Genomic DNA, 18,440 nt, shown 5'->3' with positions numbered 1-18,440 from the left:
GAAATGACACTTAATGAGTGTCAGCAATGACACTTGAGCCAGTGTTTGACTCGGGGGTGGCCCAGTGGCGAACACTGCTGCGCGCAGCGTTCTGTTCCTGGGATCTGCCAGAGTTTGTATGTTCTGCCCGTGTTCCGGGTGCCCTGGTTTCCTCGCACAGTCCGAACACACACTGCTGGGTCAGGTGGCTTCTGGAAAGCTTGGCCCTGGTTTGAGTGAGTGCGCGACTGTATTTGTGTTCGCCTGCGCAGTGAGGGACTGGTGTCCCATCCATGGTGTACCCCGCCTTGTGCCCTTTGTTTGCCGAATTGGGCTCTGTCTCTCCTGGAACCCTAAACTGGATAAAGCGGTGAGAAAACGGATGATAAATGTTCCATCTGTGAGATGTTGAGCAAATTTTTCTTATGATAATAGAAAGACATTTTCTCCTTACTCGTATGTTTTTTCATCTCTTATGAAATTTGTTTATTATATGTTTTGTATGCCTGCCTTTGCAACTTTTGTGCCTGAAGGAAGCCAATTGAAATTTTGACACACAAATGAAGTTCAAAAGAAAGGGAATCTCAACATATCTAAGTGTAATCAAATGCAAAGCCACAGTATCTAAGGTTTGTTTTATTTATATTGAGATACCATTGTTCAATATATTTGTGGCTTATACAGCTATTTATAGGCTTTAGAAGAAGGTGCTGATAAAATCAGCTTTAATGCTCTACCCTAAGTATATAAAGACTCTGAACTTAACATTAAGTTTTGGTTTTGTGGTGTTGCTTTAAAACATAATTAGTCTTGCTTTGATTTAATCATCAGATAAGTAGTAGCAGCATTAATTTTTGTTGCTTTTGATGAGTCCTCATGAAATAATGGCTGACATTGTGGTTGCAGATTGAAAGTGACTTTAGTTCTCATATAACGATATATAATTAATTCTTTGAAATGAGTCATGGGAAAAAAAAACTTTCCATGGGAAAGATCCAGTTGATAGTGTTGTAGATGATGTCAAGTGTTCTGGGTGTAGAGTGTTTTACAGAATCAGGCAGTTGTTCAAAACATTGATGATTTGGCAAATGTTAAAACAAATCAATGCATGATCACTAAAATATTTGTTTCTCAAGCTGACATTTATGCTTTTGGTGTGAATCCTTTGTTAGATCGCACAGCACTTTGATATCGGTACCAAGAAATTCAGCTTTTATGCTGCAGGGACTCTGTACTGACTACCAACAGATTGAGCGCCAGAACGTGATTGATGAGAAGGAGCATCACTAATCCAGCAAAACAACCACAAAACAAGTAAAGTGTATGGAAGACGCATCATTTAGGCCACCGCTAGGCTGATCAAACCTAGATGGAAGAGGAAGGACCCTTTCTTTTAATTGTTAAGTCCATTTTTTGGCAGTGTTTGTGGTCATCCTTATGTTCTCACTAATAACCATGAGCAGCACTGTATTAGTGTCATTGGACAAGTTTGTCCCTTCCGAGACAGAACTTTATATAATTTAATCAGAGATTCGGGAGTATTTACAATACAGCACTTACACAACCTTGATATCTTACGTCAGGGTTTACAATGTATTACTCAAGGTTATAAAGATATGTTATAACCTTGAAATATTATCTATTTTTGTAAAGGCACAGTGTTGGAGTTTAATTTGAGCAGGTTTGACGTGTCTTTAAATAAAATATTTTAATTTACTGAAGGGCATATAAAACACTTGGTCCTAGGAATCTTATGTTATGTTTTTAATGCTGTCCTGAATATAAGGTTTTCTTAGTTTTTTTGCTGATTGCAAACATCGCTAAGCGGGAACCCAGTTTTCCAAATGAAAAGTTTGAAGTTGATGGGAGTTGTCTTGAAACATCTCTTCCGCACTGCAGAGGATACCGCGGAAAGCTCCGAGAGCAACACGTGAGCTACTATCAGCAACACAATGGAAGGCGGTTGTGCTTGCGGTATTGGCAGTCTGTGGGCATGGCTTCTTCCGCCTCCTGGGTTCAGCGCGCGCTCGTGCAGGAGCAGGCTTCACTGTGCAGGAGGCTCCCTGCCTGCCCGCCGCCCGCCTCACGCAGGGCTGCTGTTCGACAGAATGCCTTCGCTCGTCTTCCCTGCCACTTCTGCAGGGCTGCAAGTGAAACACTTTTCAGAGGAGCACCAGAATTAAAAAAAAAAACAAACATCTATTCTAATGGTCAGCTGTTTATATTAGGATGCGGGATTTCAATCCAGCAAAATTACCTGAAATCCTGCTGGTCTGTCCATCCCCCCTCCCCCTTCACTTGCAGTCTCCCTCCTGCTCTATTTTTAGCTGCTGCTCTGTATTCCCTGGGTGCTTTTATCCACTGCTGTTGAAAAGCAGCTAATTTTAGCCCGTTGCTCAGGGACTGTGTTCCACATATAGCTTCAGTCAATGCCAACACAGCCCTGGTTCAATCGGTCTTCGGCAGCGCTGTGCATCGCTTGTTTCGTCTCGTCCCCCTTCCTGTTTCCCTTCCGAGAGCCGCTGCGCCCTTCCCTCTCCCACTCCGCGCAAGCTGCGAGGGGAAGGAGATTGTGCTTTGATGTGCTGAGGGAGTCAGCCGGTTAATAATTGAAGCAGATAAAAATAGCCGTGGTCTTATTTCACCAGCTCTTCCAGGTTTTGCGCAGACGTCGAAGGGCTGCAGAGGAGCCTGCCGTGAATTCTGTCTTCTCTCCCTGCTCACCTGAGCCGGAGGGGTGAGGCCTGATCAGTAGCCCTGGGGAAGCTCTTGGTCTTTACAGTGTGGCATGAGCTCACGTTCAGCCACACTGGCACACCTAGCCGATGACTTAAAAGCTCAAAATGTGTAGAGCTGTTCTGGGCCCTGTTGAGTCATTGTATGCTGCAGTGTTGTATCTGAAACTAAATGTGCAGTTCAGCAGTTGCTTAGTAAAGGGAGAAAGGTGTTCTTAGCTGTATGTTTGCATCACGTGTGGTTTAAGTCATACTTGCGCTCAGTTTAAAACAAAGGACTGCATATTGACTTGGCTCTGCGAGGTTCCCCAGCTGGGCATGGGAGTCCGATAGAATGCCGAGGATGAAGTGTCCGTTGTTCCACAGCGGCGTTCCCGATGCAGGACTCTTTAGGGGAGACTGTTCGACAGTGCCTTTACGTCAGGCAGGGGACAGTACAGACGAAGCACTACTGCCGAATGGAAAAAGGATAGAGTAGATGTTGCTTTGAAGGGTACTTTGAAACACCACTGTATTACATCTTGTGGCCACCTAAATATAAATTGATACGAAATATCATGACTCTTATCTCAACATCATTTTGTACTCAGATTCCATTCCGAATTTCTGCGCATTATGTTCCAAAAGAGGAACAATATACACGTTTCTGTCACAGATGATTAACAGAGGCCACTACTGTAGTAACCTGGGCATTAGCATTTGCTGCAGAAAAATATTAAACACAAATATTTAAATTGGTATATAGTAAAAAACAATTTTCTTTTTCTTAAAGGTTAAGTATTTAAATGCTTTCTGGCAGGTCATGGATTGAAATCTATCAGCAGTCTACATGATGCACAGTCCAGTCAACAAATTCTGATATAACTCTTGCACTCATTTTCTAGCCAAAAGCTTACACGAATTTACAAGTTAAGATATCTAAAGGTTTTTAAGCACGGTGGCAGTGGAGCAGGGTTTATTATTTTGGGCATGCCCAGCACAGAACAATGGATGATTTTGTTTTTGAAGGTCTAGTTTCACTGAACTAAAAGCCTATCGGAGACTATAAAAAGTGGATCTTCTCTAGAAACCATGACAGTTGTTCCTATGTAGTTAAAATAATCCATAACCTGCTTTGTTTCAAGTAGCTTATCCTCCCTACTCTGATCTGGCAAATGAGAATAGACCGAATTCGGACTTCAGCTAATTGTTTTTCAGTGGAATGGTGGTGAGCATTATGTGCACTTATACTAGCAGCAGCATCATTTTTTTATTGACAGGATTATCCTTCAGAAAACATTTATTCCATTTTTTTACAGATATTCAGTTTGCATGTTTTTCCGTTTTTATGTTGTATTGATTAACATTTCAGAATGCTAATCAGCTAATACAGTTTAATGCTCTGCTCCCTTGAACTCTCACCTGGTTTTAAATGCAGATGTGCTTCAGGACCTCTGTCTGTCTGTACCCTTCCTCACCTGTCCATGTGCTGGTGTAGGTGGCAGTGTCGCAGTACTGTAGGGGGCGGTGCAGTGGCTCAGGTGACATACAGAAGAAATATATTTTTCATTTTTTAAGCCATCTCTAAATTAAAAAAAAGAATGGTGCTGTTAGGACTGGTATCTGAGTTTATTCATTTCTTCCTGTCTGCTGTTCAACCAGCAGACTATATTTAGAATACTGCGTATAGAAAGGACATAAAATATCTCAGGCTACTCTGATTTCACATTCCCTTTCATCCTTTTGCATTTCTGTGGCTGTGGTTCAGTCTTTTCTTTTCTTCCATCCTTTCAGCGTGTGTCTTGAGACTTACTTTGAACATCACTGGGCTACTGCCACACAGCTGGTCATCGGCTGGGCTCAGGCTGAAAAAGTGTGGGGTGGGGTGAATAGGGACTCCTGTGGAGGAATGGAAAACGAAAGAGTGCGCAAACATGCCAGTGTTTCTGAGGTGAAGGGGGTTTTGATGTCACTGCTAATTTTGGCTTCTGCCATCACCCGGCGTGGTTCACTTTTGGTGTGTGGGGGCTGGGGGGGAGTTACGCACGCACAGACAGAGCAGATTCTTCTCTGAAATGGCGTGAAAGCAGACGCTGGGGATAGTGATGTGTGAGCTGAATTTAAACGAAGCACTGGAGTGGCGTTGCGTCAGCGATTGGCTGACAGCAGGAACAGAGGAGTAGTGGATTGGCTGAGAGCTGGTCTGCTCTCTTGTATGACGTCTCTCGCTCTTGGCAGTCAGATTGTAGTGTCGGGCTGGCCTGTGTTAGATTGTCATACCACTCCCATGATTGTAAAATGAACTGGGCCACTGTAATTGAAATTCGCTGCTTATTAGCTTAGCTGCTTCTCTTGTTTTTCCATGATTTTGTTCATAAAACAAGAAGTCCACAGTGATTTTCAAAATGTCATAGATCATCTGACACAGAGCCTATTCTTTTTCTTTAAGGGGATCTGCATTTGACAGAGAATTCATCCTTATTCCTGTGTCACTGAATTGGTGCAACCCATCGTAAATCAGAACAAGCCCTCAGGGATGCTTATACAATACAAATGTTTTAATGAGAGAGAGATTCTAGCTACAGATCTACATTTGCTGATATATTGAAGGTGGAGGGTGATTGTCTGACTGCTGCCTATGTTCTGACAGCAGGCTCATGTCACGGCACTGAGGAGATGAGCAGCTCTGGGTCACAGCCAGCAGGTGCTGAGTCTGAGACGACTACACAGAGAAAGGAGGCTGCAGGATCTGTTGAACTGCTTCCCAACACTGTGGGCGACTCCCTGCAGTTTGAGAGTAAGTCTCACGGTATCAGTGATACACTTTTCTCTTCCAGCAGATTCTCTAGTTTTTCTTTATTAGGTATGATAAACCAAATGGCTAACAGTAAATCGCCTGAAATAAAGCTTTTAACTACAGAATAAAAGGGTTTACTGGCAGTAGATGAGCTGGCATTTCATGACATGATTCTATCGTCTTTCACGTCGAAAAAGTAAGCCGGTACCTGGCTTGAGGAGTGATACTCATGTTCCTGATTGAACAGGTGTTTGGTCCCAACTTGGACGTCTGTTAACTTATCCACATTAAGTTAAAATGTTGACATGGGCGTCAAATTTGTATTTTAATTAGGGCACCCAGATGCTGAAAAGGAATGCCAGCTGCTCCTTGCAGCCACAGGTCTGCGGTTTAAATTCTCCTGCAACTTGAAAGGCTGAGAGGCTGAGATAATGCTCTTTTTAAAAATTGCCAACACGAAACAGAGCCGATAAACACCTGCATGTTGGAGACTGACGTGGTGCATCATGCCTCATGCAGAGCTGTGGGCCAGAAATAGTAAGAGAAAGAGCAAATCGGGCTGTTGCAGTTATCTGGTGGTCTGTGCATCATTCCCGCGTGCTACATGCTGCCTGTTCATCCTGCCAGCCAGCTGCGAAAGGCCAGGCTGGTCAGTGGTCTCTCTCGCTCTAGTAAGGGTGCCAAGTCCAGGAGGCCAGGCTGGTCAGTGGTCTGACCTGTGTGGGCTCCCTGTGTCTCTCCCATTCCTGTAAGTCTTATTTAGAGAGCAGGAGGCCAGGCTGGGCAGTGGTCTTACCTGTGTGGGCTCCCTGTGTCTCTCTCCCTCCTCTAAGCTGTGGTCGTGGACAGTAACGGCTCTGGCGAGGCGGCGCAGCGCGTCGGGCGGCTGGAGGAGGAGGAGGAGGAGGAAGAGGAGTGGCAGCTGAAGGAGGATCTGATGGGGGCTTTCGAGGGGGCCCTGGACGTGAAAGGGCGGCGCGTGGACCTGCAGGGCATCCGCGTGCTGAAGAGCGGGGCGAGGAGTGGGCGCGCCGGGCCCTGCTTCGGAAACTGCGAGGACGACGATGAGGCCGAGTGGGTGAGTAAGGGGCAGGGCCGGTGGAGAGGGCGCAGCAGTGTGGTGTGGGCTCGGCTCCCTCTTTAAATCATCTGAAAGGAAAGCAGAGATGTAGGATAGGAGGATTGCCGAGGCAAGCTTCGTGACGGGCACTGTTTTTTGTGCAGTTCCGTGAGAAAGTATGAGCCTCCTTTCGGATTTTCAGAGTTGTTGTGAATTTTCAGCTCTATTTTATTAGAGCTTCATGTGGGTGGCAGTGATATATAAAGGAAGCCCGAGTTGAACAAATTACACCAAAGTTTAGTTTATTTTATAAACGGAGTCATCCAACATCCGATGTCCCTGTGAAAATGATAACGCCCCCTCCTTCAATCAGTTCAATTAAAGGGATATCTAGAAGCAGCTTTGTGTCTACTTCATTGAGCAATCTAGTCATGAAAGAAGTCTTGAGGATGATTTGGGACAATAGTGAATCTTCCCAAAAGTGGCCGTCCTGCCCAAATCACTGCACGAGCACGGAGTAAAATCGCTGAGGAAGTCGCAGAGAAGCCCAGAGCAACATCCAGGCAGGCCTCCCTGGCCTTGGGTCAAGTCTGTGTTCATGGCTCCAGCATCAGAAGAGCACTGGGTACAAGCGGGAGTCATGGGAGAGTAGCTAGGCGGAAACCAGTGCTCGCTAACAGGAAGGTTGATGCTGGTTCAGCTGTGCCAAACAGCACCTGAGTGACCCACCAGGGCTCCATGGGTGCTGACATCTCTGACGATGATATCAAATATACAAGCAAATCTACAAGAGAATGAGTGCAGAAATTCAGTGTTCCAGAAATACCAGTCCAGTCCTTTGGCGTTGGCCAGTATGTAGGTGGCGTGCTCTTCCTGCGCTCGCGTGGCCTTTCCCAGGCTACCCCCCTTCCGATCCTCCTCCCCTGGGTAAACGAGCCAGGTTTGATTGGCTGCTCCAAATCCAGCCCTGCTGCCGACAGTCGCAACGTCCAAGCGCAGAGCAATCATCCGTCACTGGGTTTGAAAATCAGGGGAATGCAATGGGCAGGTGAGCTGCCCTGGATTTGACAGATTCTGTGCCAGGAACTAATTGTCATCCCTGGAGAAGCTTTCACTGCCTGCTCCCTTTTCTCTGCTGCCTTCATAGCAAGAGAGCCACTGTCCTCACTTCCACTGCAAGCACTTCCTTACTCAAACAGATGCGGGAGCATGGAACAGGCTACACCGCCGGTAGGTAGGGCCTCCTCTCATTGGTCACAGTTCTTCTGTCTCCCCTTTCAGATCACTTTCCAGGTGAAGAGGCTGAGAAAGCCCAGGGCAGACCCGTCCGAGGCCACAGAGGAGGGCAGCCCCCCGGGGGGGGCGGGCGCCCAGGCCCAGCCGGAGATCAGCGGCCCCCGGATCCCCTCGCCGGGCCCCGCAGGTTGCCTTCTCTGCCCCTCCCTTTAACCCTGCTCAGCACAGCGTTGAGTCAGCAATTTCTACAAGTGTCAAAATAACTGATCCTCATGGTCAGACCACAGACAAATCTACATAGTTAAACATTTTTTAGATTCTATTTATTCCGATTAAAATGTTTAAATGCCACTTAAAGCCACACAGACAGTGACTTTTTTGAACATGCATCACTAAAATGTATTATACATAACATATAGGGCTTTGAAGAAATTAAGATTCCACAGTGGCAAGACCTGGCTAAAGTTTTAAGTTTTGTTCACGATGACACAAAAAGTGGGTTTGGGAATCAGGCCAGAGAAGAGCAACTAGATGTGTTCTTGGGCTCAAAGGAATGTTCTGCTTTGACAGTATGAAAAACTGAATCTTTTTAGTCAGGAACAGAAAACATTATGAGGGAACCTGATTCAGGTATGCAGAGTTTTCAAAGGCATTTACAAAGACAACACTGTGGAGTCATCAGTGAAACACAAACTGGATAACACAAATGGAAACTGTGTAGAAGTACCTTTAAGCCTAAGAATAGGAAACGTTTTTTACACCCATGGTTGGAGGAGTCTGGAATAGATACTTTCTGCACTGCGAGTACTTTTTTACACAGGAGTACAGTTTTTGTCCGTTCTTGTCTGCCTTGTCAGGTTCTCCATTCTGTGTAACGGTAACTGGGAGGGCACTGCTTTTAGATGAGAAGGACAAGTGGTGTTGTGAAGGGACTAGCCCATGTGTGCTGACTGGACACTGCTATTGTTTTTCTTGATTCATCCATTGAATGTGACCTTGCGCTCTGTCTTGGCAGGGAAGCGCAGGGACTACCTGAGCCTGGGCTGGCCCAGTCCGGACGAGTGCCAGCGGATCCGCCGGGTGGAGCTCACCACCGTGGCCAGCACCTGGCTGGCCGTCTCGGCAAAGAACATCGAGTGAGTCTCCACGGTGTGCTCTCCACACTGCAGCTCTGGGACGAGACTGTACAGCAGTCCACATTGACCGCTTGCTCCAGTTCCTCTAGCTGGGATTGTAACAGGAATATTCCCTCGTCTAGCTCTCGGTTCCTGCTGTGGCTCTGTCGTTGCACTGCCTGAATTATACTGATGTACTCCCATCTCTGGAATCACACGAGAGGAATTGCAGCGGGGAGAGGGGTCTTCTGAAAATGAGCGGCACGTGGAAAACGTCTGCTGCTGGAAAGGTTGATGATCAGCTTTCTGCAGTATGAGGAGAAACAGTAGTCAAGCACCTGAAACATCCACTTGTTCCTCTAACCTGCTGGCTCACCTGCTTTCCTTTCTCCCATGCTAGCTTTGTGTTGTTTCTTTTTTTCCCCTGCGGTCCTGTTCCCGGTGCAAGCTGTCCCCCGCGCTGCTGTAGTCTGCCAGACAAAGGCTCACCGCTCTGTGCCTGTTCCCCCAGCATCACCGAGCACATCGACTTCGCCACCCCGCTGCAGGAGCCTGCGGTGGAGCCCGTGTGTAACCCCAACCTGCCGGCCTCCATGCACACCTTGGACCACCTGTCCGGAGTGGCCAACCGGGGGAGTATCCACTACACCGGAGAGAGCCAGCTCCGAGAGGTACTGGAGCAGCTGCCCTTCCGTTCAGGACGCTTATTTACTTGCCCAGATACTTGCTTACTTGTTCTTACCGCATGCTTAACAAATACACAAATCTGTGCATCTTGGAGAACCTCGTAACCAGCAGTAATTCCTGCGGAGACGTAAGTGGTTCTCTCTGTGTCCTTTCTGATTTGGGATTGCTTTTTCAGGCCTTGCTGGTGGTGAGGGTTGCAATAAAATCAAACCTGTAGTTCACCGACACCTTAAGCTCTGATGCATCTGTTGAGCCTGTTAGAGCCTTTCACACACAATCCCTGTGCCAATTTGCTGTGCTTGTGAATATGAGAGATCTGCTTGGAGTTTCAGAAGGGATTTCACGAGTAAAAGATTATCAGCTGAAGGTCAAAATGCATCATTTAGTGTGTTTCATGGGAGCATAGAAACAGCAGCATAGAATAGATTCCATTCTTCTGATAGCGTGGAAAAATTCTCTTAAACTCTCTCTACTCCACAACATAATCTGCGCGTGACAGATTATGAAAATGTTAAGTAAAAATAGCTACAGTGGGTCATCTCTTTCTGATATAGAGACCTGAGTTTTCCCTCAAGACAGCAAACACTAAGTCAGCAATAATGATAGTGATGCTCTTGATAGTGATGCTCTTCATGATGTGATTCTCAAGGCAGGCATGTTCCTTAAAGTTGAAGTATATTAAAGTTGCAGAAGATGATACTGTTGCCCAGCTATCAAATAAACTGCAATAAAGTGAGGTCTGTGAAATAAATTACATGATCTCGTGTTGTGCAGGAGTGCAGTACTTGTGTAGAATGAACATAAGCACAGCTGGTTGGTGCAGGAAGTGATGGTGATAGATCACTGACAAAGGTGGCACTCTTGCCTCTGTATCAGAAATTTGGAAGCAAAATTCATACTCAAAATGAAGGTGCAGTATTGTAGACTATTGAATCATCATCTCAAACAGGGAATCTGTATCTTAAAACACCCATGGCATTTTTTGCAAGAGCGTAGTTACCATGTTGTAGGTTGTGTTGCAGAGCAAGGATCTCCTCCATCAGTTTCTCAGGGATGCGGCTGTGTAGTGTAAGCCTGTTTGATTTACTAAACCTGAAACGGACTCCATGGTTGACTTACAGAATGTCGATTTTCTCTGTTCGGGAGTAAAGGCAGCTGTGCTCATGCAGTGTCAGAATAGCAACTACAGGGAAGGGTGATAGAAATGGGCCCAGTTTATGGTAATTGCAGTAAAAGTGCTTCCTTCCTGGGCCACTGGATGTGCGTGTGGTGGGCCCGTGCTGCAGCAATGTTCTGTATATCCCTTCCCCTCAGGTTCTGCAGAATCTGGGAAAAGACAAGTATTCTCCCCAGGCATTTGAGCAGGTGGGAACACGCATTGCCAAGGTCTTGGAAAAGGTGCGTATGCAAGGCTGTGAGGCAGTGCTTCCTGACGTCGTCATGCCAAGACTGTCAGATTGCCATTCATGTCACCCATTGGTCTGAAAAAACCTCCTGAGGTACTTCCCTGGAGGAAATGTTTTTTTTTCCCGTGTATTATTATCAAAGATTGTTTTACTCCAAAGAGAACAGCAAGGGAGAATGTCTTTTCTCTATGAGCTTTTATTCCAACGATGTTGTGAGGATATGGTGTCATGAAGTGGTATATGGATGCTGGTGGAAGGGCTGGGGCAGAGGAATAGGGTGTGTTACTGAACGTGTAGCCCAGTACGCAGTATTTGTTTGGCCCATGTAGTCATGCGTTCAGCCGGTTCCCCTCTTGGGTTGGCCGTGGAGTAAGAGACCGAGAAGGTTCCTAAATGTAAGTGTTTGCCACAGCTGTGCCCTGTCTTCTCCCCCAACAGAACCAGACGTCGTGGGTGCTGTCCAGTATGGCGGCGCTCTACTGGAGAGTGAAAGGCCAGGGGAAGAAAGCCGTTGACTGCCTGCGGCATGCCCTGAACTACGCCCCACACTACATGAAGGTGGGTCTAGTCTTAACACAGGTTTCTTCGTAAACCTTTCTGCCCCACACTGCATATGGAGCTTTGACTCATTTACCATTGTGCAGTCCCCTGCTTTCACATCATCTGTCACCTGCCCCCACATCCAGACAGCACACGTCCTCAGAGGAATCCTAGGCCCGGGCACTTGCTTGATCCAGAAGACATTCTGAGCCCTTTTTACACTTTTAAAAGTGACTCAAGTCTGTACTATCAAACCTGGGCAGATGTGCGCTGGCAGAACAGAGCTGAGGTGCGTGTAGTGGTGCGTCAGAGCTTTTTGGAGGGATACGCATAAGGCCTTTAACCTCCCAGGTATTAACACTTTTCTAATTTTCTTCAAAGCTGCTAGCTCCTTAGTGCAGTGCTTCGTGTTCAGCTTTTTGACTTCACTTATATTGTTAGGGAAAGGGGGTCAGTATCCTTTAGAAGAGAATCAGTTTCCTTGCTTGTCGATAAGGAAAAATGAGTTAGGGGTCTCGGGGGAATATCAGTATCCATGGTATCATTCTGTGTTCCTCAGGATGTCCCGTTGATCAGCCTGGCCAACATATTCCACAACGCCAAGCTGTGGGATGATGCCATCACTGTGGCCAGCATGGCAGTGGAGATAGCGCCCCACTTTGTGGTGAACCACTTCACCCTTGCCAATGTCTACATCGCCATGGTGAGTTTGAAGCGGGCAGCCCTGGGAAAACCGGGCTGTGTGAGAGACGCAGCTCCCAGAAGTCGGGCTGACCGGATAAACCCTGCAGGGACACAAGCGCCCACACACTCGTGCCCCAGGGCCAGTCTTCCTGAGCCCAGTCTGCCTGCCAGTATGTTACTTTTTTTTCCCCACTGGTGTTGGATGTTGTTTTGGGGGGAGTGCCGATAAGCATGGTGTCATTGCCGAAACGGATTCAAAAGTTTATTTCACTTACACACATTTTTATATGAGTTTTAGCTGTGCACTCTGTATTTGAGATTATGTAGAAGTTGGTGGTCAGGTATTAAAAGGTTTTTGATTCCCGCAGTGGTTTTGTTTTTCTGGGAGGCTCGAGTGCTCCTTGCACACCCTTCGGCTCACGGTGTTGTATGTGCTGTGAGCAGCACAGTGCTATTGTGTGCTGGTTTGAAGCCCAGTAATGACACCAGGGCCATTGCCAGGTGTATTCTGGGATCACTCCTTCAGGCTCTGGGCATGTCCTGCGCCGGGAAGGTGTTTTTGAAAGGAGCTGGGCTGGGTGTCCCCCGGCGGGGCTGCGCTGAAGGAGGACGCGTGTGGCAGAGCCGCCGCTGACCGTGCTGCTCTTGTGTTTCCAGGAGGAGTTCGAGAAGGCCATGCACTGGTACGAGTCGACGCTGAAGCTGCAGCCAGAGTTCGCCCCCGCCAAGGACCGCCTGAGGACCATCCAGTGCTACCTGCTGACCAAGAAGGAGCGGCGCGCCACCTAGTGTCAGGTCCAGGCGTGGCACTTGGCTTTCAGTGGTCCTTGAAAATGTGTGTCCTCATCGAAACACCTGATCTGTCTGTTGATCGTACCAGTTCCAGCTTCTAGACCAGGGCTAGCCAGACCGGGTCACTGAGCTTCCAGAGTCTCTCCAGCTCCAGGCTTCTTGGGTCTCCACCGAGTCAAGTCTGGAGCCTGGGATTCATCTTCTCTTCCCGATTACTGGGAAACCGTCGTCATGGTCTCCGCTATAATTTGTTTTCCATTCGTTTTTTCTAGATTGATTTTTAAGGATGATTGTTTGCACACTCTTGATTCTGGATCCTCTTTACCCCTGTGGAACTGATTTTGAGGTTTTTGGACTTCACCAGAACCTGGTATACAGACTTATACAGAGGCCCAATAGCAAATTCATGCAACACTTCCCAAATTTGTTATGATCCATTTATATTTGTATTTATTTATTTTAGGAAATTACATTTATAATCATCTTCTGACGGTAAATTACAGTGTTCAGTAACTTCACACCAATCAAATGCTAATGCAGACATTTACAAAAACATTTGTATTAGGCAAGATATCAGATGTTCAATCAAATTTTATTCATGGTGGAAATTTGAGGTTTTCTGGAAATAGAGGCAGCTCTTAGAATCATCTTCATAATAGGTGCTACAGTATAAGCATTCTAACAATTGGTATAGCAATCCCCCCACAAATTCTTTTCATTGTCCACTCTGTCGTAACGAATGACTATTAAATATATTTAATATCTTAAATTTAAATATATTTAATTTAATGTATTTATCAGAATTTGCATCCGATGGGGTTCAGCAATACATCCCACAAGCAAACCAGCATTTGTATTCCAGTCTCGGAGTAATTACTTTATCTCTTTAATCATAGGTAAGAAAAGGTCATGTATATTAGAAATGACATAATTGAATGAAAACGACTGCCATGTGAAGCAGCATACCTTGTGTTTTTCAATATTATCCCAGCTTATCCATAGGGTTGTGATGTTTCTGGGTCAATGATTGCCTGGGTCAATCTTTTTGGTGCGATTGTCATCTCCTAGTTAAAATATTTGATCCACAGATTCCTTGACTGTATTGTGGATGCCAGGAACAGATGAGGATATGAAGGCATATCAAGTGTTCCTCATGTCTGTGTCCAGAGCTAAGCCATTGCGGTTGCATATTCACACATTGTATAGAACAGGAAATCCAAAATGTTCTTTAAAAACAAGGCAGGTCAGCTCTGAGTTAAGTTAGGGTTTCCACAAATCTACTCAAGGGCGGAGGTCTGGGTTATAGCAGTTTATAAGAAACACCTTGTTTTGACTTTGGGCATGTGTGGTTTGTGATGTTTCTGGTATTTTGGGACAGGAAGAGTGCGTGCTATGAATTCAAAACAGAAGGTACATCAGCTGAAGCTGCCATAAGGGAGCTATGGTTAGGACACAAATACTGGAATGAAATCGCAATTGTTGTTTCCACTTCTCTTTTCAACCGTTACCACAGAAGCACCAGTAATGTCAGAGTTCTAGTATAGCATATTAGAAATCAAATATTTTTTGGGATGTGAAGATGTAAGCTACACATATCTCTTCTCAAGCAAAATTTATTCTTGTGATGTTCCATCTGTTCATTTGTATATGGAAAAATAACATACTCTAATCACAAGTTTAAAATAATGGTGGTAATCTCTCTTTTATGAAATTCTGTCAGTTTTTAATGGGAAATCTTAGTCATTTAGCATAAGGCAAAAATGATTTATTGTTCAGTTTTTCTAATACAATATAGAAAACTGCTATAAATTAATTTAAAACTGTGTGAAACAGGTTCAAGTCAAATTGGTTGTGCAAAGCTGTGCCACTCATAGTATTTTAGGGATAAATTGAGCTAGAGGTCAAACTTCCGTACTGTAATGGGGACCATTCCTGGTTTGGGGACCTGTAGCTCTGTGGAAAAACATAACTGAATGGAGCAGATGAGTGAGATTTACACCTCAGTACTGATAATGTGGCAGGTAGTTATTAAACTCCATTGCCAAATGTTGTTTACAACCATAACTCAGGCCAAGCTTCATTTCTACAGAATCTTTTTTCTGAAAGTGAAAATGTCTAAAAGGTGACCTCTTTGTGTTTAGCAGAAACATTTCAAATACAGGTGTGCAGAAACCAGCTCTTTATAAATCATGTCTCATAGGTTGTCCGTGAACAATATTTTTTTTCTCTTTAAACCACTACTTCTGTTTGTAATAGTCAGAAAGTTTACTGTTTTACTGTTTTAAGTTGTAATGGTTTCATGGTGCTAAGTGACTGAATTTCTGATTTCTGAGTTCATCTTCTAACCTAACCTCCTAAACTGAACGATAGATTGGACATTTCTTACGTAGGAATCTCTCTGGCTATATAGTAACTCTGGATGTAGCATCATAGAAAGAAAACTCATGTTTCTCCAACATTCGTTCGGTCTGAAGATTCTAGTAATCTTGTTCAAGTATAACACCACGATTTCCATCTGACCATTTTAGACTTGTGATTTCCCCACACCAGCCATCTTCCACCAGAAAATAGTTCTCCCAGAAATTAATCTCACTAATATGTTTCTTCGTACAGTTTCAGTTTTTGTATGTTATTAATTGCTGTCCTGTTTCTCAAAAGTGGAAGTTTGAAGTAGCATGGACCTTCACATTTTGACTTTGTGAAAATGAACAATTTAAAGTAGATAGGTAACAGCCAAATGTTTTCTGTAGCTTCTGTTTGGATGCTTGTCTGCATCTCTGTTGTGCCCTTACATGGATAACTTTGTGGTGTGTGCTTATTATGCATTCATTGTATACAATCAGATTGAAGAGTAACTCAAATTTCAGCAAAGTCATATAGAAACATGGTTTCAACTAACAGGCCATACTGTAGCACAAGCAGATTTTATTTCCAGTATGTCTAATGAATTAATCAGTCTGAATCCAAAGCTTAGTACTTCTGAATCCCAAACAAATTTCCATACGTTTTTAAAATCCTGTCTGCCTTCAGATTGTTTTGTACTGTGCATGTGTCAGTTTGCATTGTTCCTTGTTGCGAATTCTTTTGCACTTGAACTCCTCTTGAATCCTTCTTGAAAGCCTTCTTCTCCCATCTGCAATGAACAGGCATGAAGAGTCAAAATTTGCACACTTCTGGCCAAGTAACCTTTATGAGGTGAAAAAAGGACAGTTATTGTGTGTATTCTGTTGCAAAAACTAGTTTTGATTGCACTGCTGAATTGGTGAATCTCTTGCCAAAGTGCTGACACAGACTTTGATTAGCACCTGCAATCTGTATTAGTGTTTCTTCCTGTTCTAACAGTTTGGAAGAGCATTAAACAAAGTGGAAAAACAATGTTTTACAAGTTTCAGTGGCCACATACCGAATACAATTCAGTGCAAAAGGTTAGAAGGGGAGAAATAGAGCAATGGCTGAATAAGTGTTGTAGACACTATACTTGATCCCATTGGTTTGTGGTTGTTCTTGGACAGAGTCCAAAAGGTCAGGAGTATTACACATTGCAGAACAGGTTGTAGTTATGCAGCTCTTTAGAGGTTGTTGTGCAGCTCTTGTGTCAGCTTCATTAGCTACAATTAGCCAACATAATTCTGTTTTTCGACAAGGATCTGGAAAAGGCACCAGTGCTTCTGTTCCTTAGTCCTTTATAAACAGGAATTTTTTACAGTACGGGGTACAGAAAAAAATAATCCATGTTTAATTTTTAAACAACCAATAAATTTAATTTTCAGATCTCGGAGAGTAACTGAAAAGTGTATGCTGCCACTATGTCCTGAAAGGTGCAGAGTATTTGTAGAAATGAATTGGATCTTCCTAAACTTCAGTGGATCTCATTGGACCAGTGCTAATGAGGTATTGTTACATATATATTGAAGACTACAAGGAGATAGTGGAGCTGTGATGTATCAAAAAGTAAACTAGTACAGAGTGGGGCTATACAACTGTTATAGTAGTTTTGCCTGAGAGCTAATTACATTCTGTTTTGCATTCTGCAGATTTCTTCACTGCATTGCTGTGCAAGGCTCCAGGTTGCTGATATTGAAGGCCTTGAGTTGCCTTAGTCACTCGCCATTTATAAGACCTAAAAGGCAGGCAGCTTCTGATTAACATGGAACTCGGAGTCCAGCCTGCACAGCTTCAGCCTGCTAAGTCCCAAGTGCTCAGTAACCAGTATCTTCTGTCACAAATACTTTGTCCTTTCCATGGCTAAGCCACCCATTGATCCTTTGTCAGTTGCCACACTTAGGAGGAAACTTTCTGGGAATTCCTTCCTGCTGGCAGTTCTGCGGTGTTCAGGTGTCGGGTTGGTCCTTTTAGCGCTCAGAACGTTCTGTCGAAAGCCTCCTGCCCTTGTACGAGCTCTCTTGACTGCCGGCAATCTGTTGCATTGACCTATAAGCAAAGGCATCCGTGCACGGAAATCAGAACTCCACTGCGATCCTGTTCTGAATTCCCAAACCACACACAGTTCCAAATGTTTCTTGTCCCAGCATTCTCTTCTCTCCAAATATGTATTTAGAACTGAATGCCAATCGCTTGGTGATTTTTGACGGTGGTGATTTTTGTCTTCCAGAGCAGCAGACCTACAACCAAACATTTTGGGTACAAAACTACACTTGAATTGATGATTGATTTTTGTCCATTTTCCTTTCATTTCTGTAATTTAGTTTTTTTTTCTGCCTCAAATCAAAGGTTACAACATTCAGGTCGCTAAATTAAAATGCTACATTTTGAGAGCAGCTTCTTACTGTCTTTGTGAAGTGGTGCCCCTGCGCTGCAGGTGTGAAAAAGAATATGGAGTTCAGTCTTAGGTGAGGTGCCTTGTTTTACTGCTGAACACAACTACAAGAAAACCATGTAATTAATGGTAAGACTGTTACTTCTTATGGAAAAAAAACTGAATATTTGTGACTAAAGGGATATCATAATAAAGGAGATTAATATAACTGTTAAAGCAAGTCTAATGAGATTAAAAATAATGGATGTGTAAATAAATCAATAAATATGTCAGGGACCAGGAATGTTGTTTTGTTAATTAAACAACCATCAAAGTCAAAAAAGCAGTTGTGATGTTTTTTTTTGCTTATTACATTTTAAACACTTCTTTTATTATTTTACCAGCAACTAATACTACATTTTTATACCCCAATCTATTTTTAACTGTTGAGATGTTTTAGTGAATTGCATTTTTCCACATATCCTGATGTCTGCTCTTTCTCACATTATACATTAACTGTTACAGTGCTACAAAACCCAATTAGTTAAAAGCCCTTTGGTCTTAGAAAAAATGAAAAGTGCACAGTGACTTGTCATTAAAATCTTAAGGCATATACTTCTGATGGAACTAAAACAATTAGCTGAGTTGATATTTCCAGTTCAAGATGTTACAGC

The 18,440-nt window shown here is 44.2% G+C and overlaps 1 protein-coding gene across 3 annotated transcripts in view; it reads left to right on the top strand.

The window, feature by feature from the left end:
• The window catches only part of ttc17 (tetratricopeptide repeat domain 17), a 32,376-nt gene extending 14,267 nt beyond the window's left edge, over nt 1-18,109 (top strand). The window contains exons 17-26 of one of the 3 annotated variants that reach the window (XM_015338320.2): nt 5,344-5,490; nt 6,324-6,568; nt 7,832-7,973; nt 8,802-8,922; nt 9,413-9,572; nt 10,903-10,986; nt 11,433-11,552; nt 12,094-12,237; nt 12,876-13,053; nt 17,045-18,109. In XM_015338320.2, coding sequence (XP_015193806.2) covers nt 5,344-5,490; nt 6,324-6,568; nt 7,832-7,973; nt 8,802-8,922; nt 9,413-9,572; nt 10,903-10,986; nt 11,433-11,552; nt 12,094-12,237; nt 12,876-13,007 — 1,295 coding nt within the window. In that variant the 3' untranslated portion in view covers nt 13,008-13,053; nt 17,045-18,109. Of the gene's footprint in view, nt 1-5,343; nt 5,491-6,323; nt 6,569-7,831; nt 7,974-8,801; nt 8,923-9,412; nt 9,573-10,902; nt 10,987-11,432; nt 11,553-12,093; nt 12,238-12,875 lie in introns of all 3 variants that reach the window. The other 2 variants (XM_015338321.2, XM_015338319.2) reach the window with 2 other exon arrangements.
• The last annotated feature ends 331 nt before the right edge of the window (nt 18,110-18,440 follow it).

The sequence above is a fragment of the Lepisosteus oculatus genome, chromosome 21 (assembly GCF_040954835.1).
Source record: "Lepisosteus oculatus isolate fLepOcu1 chromosome 21, fLepOcu1.hap2, whole genome shotgun sequence".
Lineage (NCBI taxonomy): Eukaryota > Metazoa > Chordata > Actinopteri > Semionotiformes > Lepisosteidae > Lepisosteus > Lepisosteus oculatus.
Note: the sequence above shows the minus strand (reverse complement) of the source record. Positions and strands in the feature narration are given on the sequence as shown.